Source organism: Solanum tuberosum, unplaced genomic scaffold, assembly GCF_000226075.1.
Source record: "Solanum tuberosum cultivar DM 1-3 516 R44 unplaced genomic scaffold, SolTub_3.0 scf00506, whole genome shotgun sequence".
NCBI lineage: Eukaryota > Viridiplantae > Streptophyta > Magnoliopsida > Solanales > Solanaceae > Solanum > Solanum tuberosum.
This window is the reverse complement of record NW_006239429.1, coordinates 35,893-43,214: the sequence shown is the minus strand read 5'-3', so window position 1 is coordinate 43,214 and position 7,322 is coordinate 35,893. Positions and strand designations below refer to the sequence as shown.

The 7,322-nt window shown below is 38.5% G+C and overlaps 1 protein-coding gene across 6 annotated transcripts in view; it reads right to left on the bottom strand.

Annotated features, from left to right (window-relative positions):
• LOC102594194 (FH protein interacting protein FIP2) overlaps positions 1–5,066 on the bottom strand; it is a 23,921-nt gene extending 18,855 nt beyond the window's left edge. For 2 of the 6 annotated variants that reach the window (XM_006364675.2, XM_015304087.1), the window contains exons 1-3: positions 4,914–5,065; positions 4,135–4,244; positions 690–824 (exon numbers count right to left, since the gene is read on the bottom strand). In XM_006364675.2, the coding sequence (XP_006364737.1) occupies positions 690–824; positions 4,135–4,244; positions 4,914–4,962 (294 nt within the window). In that variant the 5' untranslated portion in view covers positions 4,963–5,065. Of the gene's footprint in view, positions 1–689; positions 825–4,134; positions 4,245–4,913 lie in introns of all 6 variants that reach the window. The other 4 variants (XM_006364672.2, XM_006364673.2, XM_006364674.2 and 1 more) reach the window with 3 other exon arrangements.
• Between the last annotated feature and the right edge of the window lie 2,256 nt (positions 5,067–7,322).

Here is a 7,322-nt window from a genome sequence, read left to right as displayed (position 1 = left end):
TCGGGAGATATTGTTACGAAATTTGTGAAGTCAAATGATCAGCTTGCAGATATCTTCACCAAGTCCCTCACATGTCCTCGTATTAATTACATCTGTAACAAGCTAGGTACATATGATTTGTATGCACCAGCTTGAGGGGGAGTGTTAGAATAGAAATAAGTATTTCCTACTTAGAATAGGAATAGGAATAGGAATAGGAATAAGAATAAGAATCCTAGTTGGAAAAGGATTCCAATGTAGTGTCTATAAATAGGGTCTCAATGTAACTATTTAGATACACAATTCAATATTATTTTTCCCATTTATTTCTCACATAAACCAAGAAAATCTCAAGCATGCTCAACCTATATCTCAAATAGCTCAATGATCTAGGAAAAGCCTGGTCCTGTTCTCTTTGAAGAGGCTAAATATAACATTCTCCTAGGTCTTTAAGAAGCATAAGCAAATGAATGAAAAGTATATCACCTACATGAAACACCAAAAAGTTTCAGAAAAAGTATCTCCAAGGCTTGAAAAACTAAGAAGAGTAATTCCAATCATAGACTGCCACAAGGTACAGGCACATGGTTCAAGCAAACAAAATCTGCCCTTAAATCTTAATGACCACATTCACATGGCAATATGAGTAATTTAGAACACAGTACATATACAAGTGCACGATAAACACTAGAAGAGGATAATGGATTTACAAGGAGCTGATAGTACTCCGCCTCCCGCAGAAGCTGAGCATATTCAGAATCTTTCAGGGGTGGAATTACACCATCCCTCAACCAATTAAGGATATGGCGAAAGTGCTTTCCGTCCCTGTCAACGAATATGTGTCCCTGCAAAAACACATTGAAAGGAGATATGAAGTCCTGAAAACATAGACCATAGATGTCTCTTCTCTCAAAGATCAACATGAAGGAGCATGAACTTGAGATCTGTCAAAGATAATAAATATATTTTTTGACAAGAATGAAATATAAATAACATTTCCAGAAACTAAAGAACCAGCTAATACCAATGAACAAGGCATCCGAGCTAATTCCTAATATGGATGAATGCACAGTGCATTATGGTAAGTGGTAACCAAAACCAACCAGTATTTTAGGACCCTGTGCATCTGCACAGTTTATCTAGAACTGTCCAAGTTTGAACTACTAAACATCAAAATCATTGACCCTATGAGAACACTAGACACAAAAGCAGAGCATACTAGTGTCAAGACTAACATGATGTAACATCTAATTACACACAACAGAGAAAGAAAACGCAAAAAGAGCAGAGAAAGAAAATAAGTGCAAAAATGTAAGAGACCTTGGAGATTTTGTACATGCTTGTTTATGTTTCACGTGAACCTGTTTTAAAAATTGCATCTTGTACTGACATTTCAGCACTCCATTTCCAAAGAAAGGAATAAAATATTGAGATTCATAAAGTAATTGGTGACAAGATTGGTGCTTTTTTATTTTATTACAAAATTACAAGAAGTTCAAGGTAATTTCTTAGCTTGTTTCCTTTTATTTTATTGATGTTCTGATGTAAGTAACCCAGTATATAGTATGCCAAAGAGTAGAGAACCCACACAAAATTATGGTTCTCTAAAAAAGACGTCCAGTCATCTATCTTGTGAGTCGTGGGTGCACTCAAAAACTATCAAAAAAACAAAAGGGATATTCTAATCTGTGCAAGATCATATTACTCTGCTTAATTTCTTTATCACATACATTGAAGCTTTCAGCAAGCAGCATTTTCTCTTTGAACTATCAGACATCAGTAATGGGATACTAAAATGAAAAATATGTTCATGAATACTACAGTATTCCTTATTCTGACTATCCCACGATAACAAAGATCACTCGCCAGCAGTGTGTGGGTAAGATAAAGGATCCGTGTCTGAGTCGCTGGATCAAAAAAATGGATCTATGGTTTCAAGTCCACTTGATTTCAAGAAAACCGAATCAATTGGCCTCCAAGCAGAAGACTACCACCTAGTACTTCTTGTTATCAGATGGTTTTGGTTTATTAACAAGAGTTCTAATGTTAGTTATCAAAAAATAAAAAATCGGTTTATATGGATCACATCCAAATTGGATTCTTTTGTCTAATTCTTTTTTACCATGACCCAACAAGGTGTTTTTCTCTTACTATAAGAACCATCATAGGATACTCAAACATGGATCGTATCCTGATGTATGCTTTAGACTTCACATTTGGTTGAACATTGTTCATCGATGAATGAAGAATAGCTAGCCTAAAAACAGAATGATGCTATGGCATTACATTATGCATAACAAATGATATTGTCCAAACTCAGCCTAGGAATAAGTTGTGAATTGTCAAGAGAACATTCTAGTGAAAGACTCTGAAAAGCTAATAGCCTGTTAAATGTTGTTCACCAGGTGCCTGTCATCTGCAACAACCAAGGGCCAAAAAAATTTCATTCCGAAGTGGGTCCATTCCAGCTATGTGTTCCACATCAGAGTTTCTTGCAGAATCTGTGGGGGTCAATTCCGAAGGTGATGAACAGGTTAGAACATTCAGTGTTGCTACTGGAAAGTGCCAACATATGAACAATAAGGCGGGGAAGGACTCTAATGGTTGCGAGGTGGGACAAAATCTGCTCCGAGTTTGGTGCACCCTAAAGATTCCTATTTGTATAGAAAAATCGGAGTCTTTTGTAGAGAATCATTTTTTTTATAACCGTGGTGTTTGGACAAGCTTGCGCTCACCTCGACTAATTCCACAGGATACCTTTCACCTCCCACCAGCTACATGTATCAGGTAACTGTGTCCACCAAGGCTAGGATATATGAGAAGAAAACAACTAGTGATTTGTGTCTCTGATGGGTTTGAACCTGAGACCTCATAGTTCTCAACCCACTTCATTGACCACTAGGCCACATCCTTGGGTATGGAGTCTTACTCCAACAACAACATACCCAGTGTAATCTTCTTGTATACGCAACCTTATTCCTACCTTGTAAAGGTAGAGAGATTGTTCCCACTAACAATTAAATTATTTGCCTTATAAAAAAAAATGTTTTCATCTTATAGATAGGTATATCCTCCTTAGTTTGTCCCTTTAGTTTAACCAATCAGATCTACTTGGATACCACAAAACATGGTGTTTTTTTCACATTTACAGTTAAACCTATTCAGTTAAATATAAGCCTCTCTCTCAGGAACTGTTTAAAAAGGCATATGTTAGTAAAATCCTTTAACCCATTCCTACATGATTTATTTATTGATTTGGTCAGCAAGGTCACTTTCATTTACCCAAGCAAAGGTTGGTGTTGAAATTGTTGAGGTTGCATAAGGTCAGGAGCAATGGCAAGAGACTATGGGAGGTGGAGACATCTGACTAAATTTAGAGGAATTTTTGTGGGGAAGACCAATAGAAGGCTTGCCCTGATTTTGAAGGGAGAAATGGACGAAGAGGTGGAGAGGACGAAAGCTGATGGGCCATTAAATTTCTATTCAATTTGATTTGTTGCAACAGCTTTTTTTATTTTTTGAGACAAGTAACAGAGGTGTAACAGCTTGAAGCAATTAGCACGTTTCTCACAACTTAGAGATTAGATGTACAGAAAACCAAAAACCTAAAGGCTAGCAAACAGCGTAACCAGGGTTAAGTTTAACTCAAGTTGAGACATATGGATGAGACCATAAATCCTCAGACGAATAGTTTGTTAGACATGAAAGAACGAAAAGTGGCTCCATTGGTAGGGGGAGGCAGGTGCATGACAGCCATTCTTTTGGGAGATAATCTCTGACTAGAGAAGGAACCGAATCTGAATTGGTGCTTTTATGTGCAACCAGTGGTCTTGCTTTTTCCAATCAAGGTTTTTGCTTGTCCAATTGCAGCATATGGAAGGGACAACCAATCGTTTAAAATTCTTGCAGCTCTCTACTTCACATCATTGTATAAGGTATGAGATAGAGCAGTATTTCAAGGGATACGAGAAGACCCCACATTCTCTCAGGTCATGGAAAATACTCGAAATTTCCAAAATTAAAGTAAAAAGGCTAACTTCCATCCTCCTTCATTAACTATGAATGATACTCTTCTGTAACTGTAGTTCAACATCTGAGAGTCAATCGCAATGTGCCTTATGTAATTAAAGAAGTGAGTGTGTGCATAAAATGTACCTTCTCTGACTCCTGGCAGATAGTGTGACGACCACTAAACATAGCAGCGAGCATCGAGTCTGGCTCACGTTGTGTGAGGGTATCCAGTGTTGTGCAAAACTTCCTCCCTCCTTTAGAGAAGAATTTTCAGAATCACTCATAAAAATCAGCCCAAAAAAGATTTGTGTGTTAGAAAATGACAAGGTAAAATCATTTTCTTGCGTGACAATTCTTCAGCATTATCCTTTCATGTTTGTAACAAAGTGAAGATATTAAACATAATATTTAATACTAAAATACGTAATCCAGCTGGAAAGGAGAATATCCCTGGGATGAACTTAAATGGAAACAACCTCCAATATTTTAGTTGGAACTTTAATTTAAGCAAAATTCAACAGGTCTATAGACTCCAATCTTGCAGAATGTTTCTTAATTGTTTTATGTTGTAGAACGAAATGAAAGAGAAATATCATTTCTGTCAACTCAGATGTCTAAGATTGGAACTACTGTAACTGTTATACTCATTTCTGACCCAAATAGATTACTGCTTCTAATATTGTACCTTATGCATCATTCAGTGTACTATGAGAAAAGGAAAACCTGTGAGCTAAAACCAACTTTTGAGATTTACATTCATGACCTAAGAAAGAGTAATACTTCTAAAACTGCACCTTGTGCCCATCCATTGTATAGTGACAGAATTGGAAATCAATTCGTCTAGATCTTAATATGGAGTATCACTACAAATTCTTAATCCCCGAAATGCCTAGGGAAGGAGATTCAAAAGAGCAAGGGTTTACCGATATTCAGACGAACCATGGAAGACGAACTGTCGGAGTGATAGGCCATTCTCAGAGTGTGAGGATTGATGTATCAATGGACTGTCAGTGTCACTCTCCAAAGCATACAATTGATTCTACTCATTCTTTCTACTTTCTAGTCCTCGAAAGTAGCATTATTGACCCCTCTCACTTAAGTAATTTCCACTTTACCTCCTACAATTTTCGTATTTAGGAATATTATTACACTTTATTTGGAAATTTATCAAGTTATGAAATTGTGTTTGGTTAATATTTAAAAAGCTTAAGTCATTTGCGGTCTCTTAAAGTTATTCGCATAATTAACTTAGACACCTTAACTGTAACGTGTACCTTGTAACACCCCAGAAATTAGTAGGCTAAACTAGAGCTTAACGTGAGGGTTAGCGTCAAGAAAGGAGGGCAAAGGCCAAGGGAGTGGGCTAGGGCAGCCTACCTTGGTGTAGACACTGCCCCACCTACCACGCCCACCACCACAGTTCGTGATCAAGACCACGACCCTAGGTGTGGCTCGTGGTGGGCTAGGCAATAGCCTCCCCAAAACTGCCCAAAATTAACCCCTCTTCACGAGCCACTTCACGGCTCGTGGTGAAGACCACAGCTCGTGGAGGGGAGTTGGGTGTGTGAGGATAGAGGAGAGATGGCTTAGCCACTACCTCAAGGCCTACGAGAGGGACCATGGCTTGTGGCAAGCGCCACGACTCGTGGTGCCCTCTAAAAGGTGCCTTGGGTTGTGGGGCTAATGGCACTTTTGCCAAGCCACTTCATCAAGGTCCACAAAGGGGACCATGGCTCGTGGGACCCCATGTGGTACCTGGGCAACTAGGAATGGCAATGGGGCGGGGTGGGTTTAATTAAGGCTATGTGGGGCGGGGCGGGTTTAAGGTTGTGTGGTGCGGGGCGGGTTGAAGTGGGTTTTTTAAAAATTAATGTGGGGCGGGGAGGGTTGCGGGTATATGTGATTTTATGTGGGTTCAAACTTAATTTTAACTTTTTACATGTTATAAGAGTGATAGAACATTATTTATAAAAGCTACTAAAATATTCAAGATAATAAATGAAAATTGTTCAATAAAAATAATATAATTTCTTACATGTTTTCCAATTGACCTCTAAAAAATAAAATTTTAAGTCACTATCCTATTAAATTAATACAACTTAATGAAAAATGAATTTATTTTTATGAATTTTAATTTTAGTATCAAACATAACTAGAAAAGAAAATATTAAAAAAATTATGCGGGGCGGATTCATGCAGGGAGGATCTATGCGGGGTGGGGCAGGGGGAATTAAAAATTTTGCGGGTTAAGCTCAACCCGCACCGCCCCGCCCCACACCGCCCCATTGCCATCTCTATAGGCAACCCACTTAAAATGGAGGGTGTTTTGGGTAATTTCGGTTTAAGTTAGAATTAAGTGAGGTCGTTTTGCGTTAACTTAGGGTCACTATATAAACCTTTTTAACTCTAAAACTCACCAATTCAACTCATTATTTCCAAAACCCAAATAAATCCCAAAGTTCATCCTCTCCCAAAATATTCTTTCTCTAGAAACTTAAAGAGGAAGAAGAAGAAGGAGATTCAAGTTAGGGTTCAAGAAGCAAGTTTTTTCACATCAAATTCATTGGGCTTTGTTGTTTTTGTCCATGAGGGCCAACTGGCTCCATAGCTAAGGTCTTAACGGATGTCCATGAAATTTTTTAGCAAAAATGAGGTTGAAATTCTGGATCACCAAAAAATTCATGAATTATAGCACACGAAAATCGGCAAAATGGGGGGTTTACCTGCTCTGGGACTCGTTTGACCTTGAAAATGGGCCGTTTTAGTCGTGAGAGCCAACTGACTCCATAACTGAGGTCATAACGGACGTCCATGAAAGATTCGACAAAAACAAGGTCGGAATTCTGGATCACCAAAATATTCATGGACTATAGCACACGAAAATTGGCAAAATCACGAAAATCGGTAAAATGGGGGGTTTACCTTCTCTAGGTTTCGTTTGACCTTGAAAATGAGCCTCTTTGGCCATGAGGGCCAACTGGTTCCATAGCTAAGGTCTTAATGAACGTTCATAAAAAATTTCGGCAAAAATGAGGTCGGAATTCCGAATCACCAAAAAATCCATGGACTATATCACACGAAAATCGGCAAAATGAGGGGTTTACCTGCTCCGGGGCTTGTTTGACCTTGAAAATGGGTTGTTTTAGCTGTTAGGACCAACTGGCTCCGTAGCTAAGGTCTTAACAGATGTCCATGAAAAATTTTGGCAAAAATGAGGTCGGAATTCCAGATCACCAAAAAATTGATGGACTATATCACACGAAAATTGGTAAAATGGGGGGTTTACCTGCTCCAGGGCTCGTTTGACCTTGAAAATGGGACGTTTTGGCCGT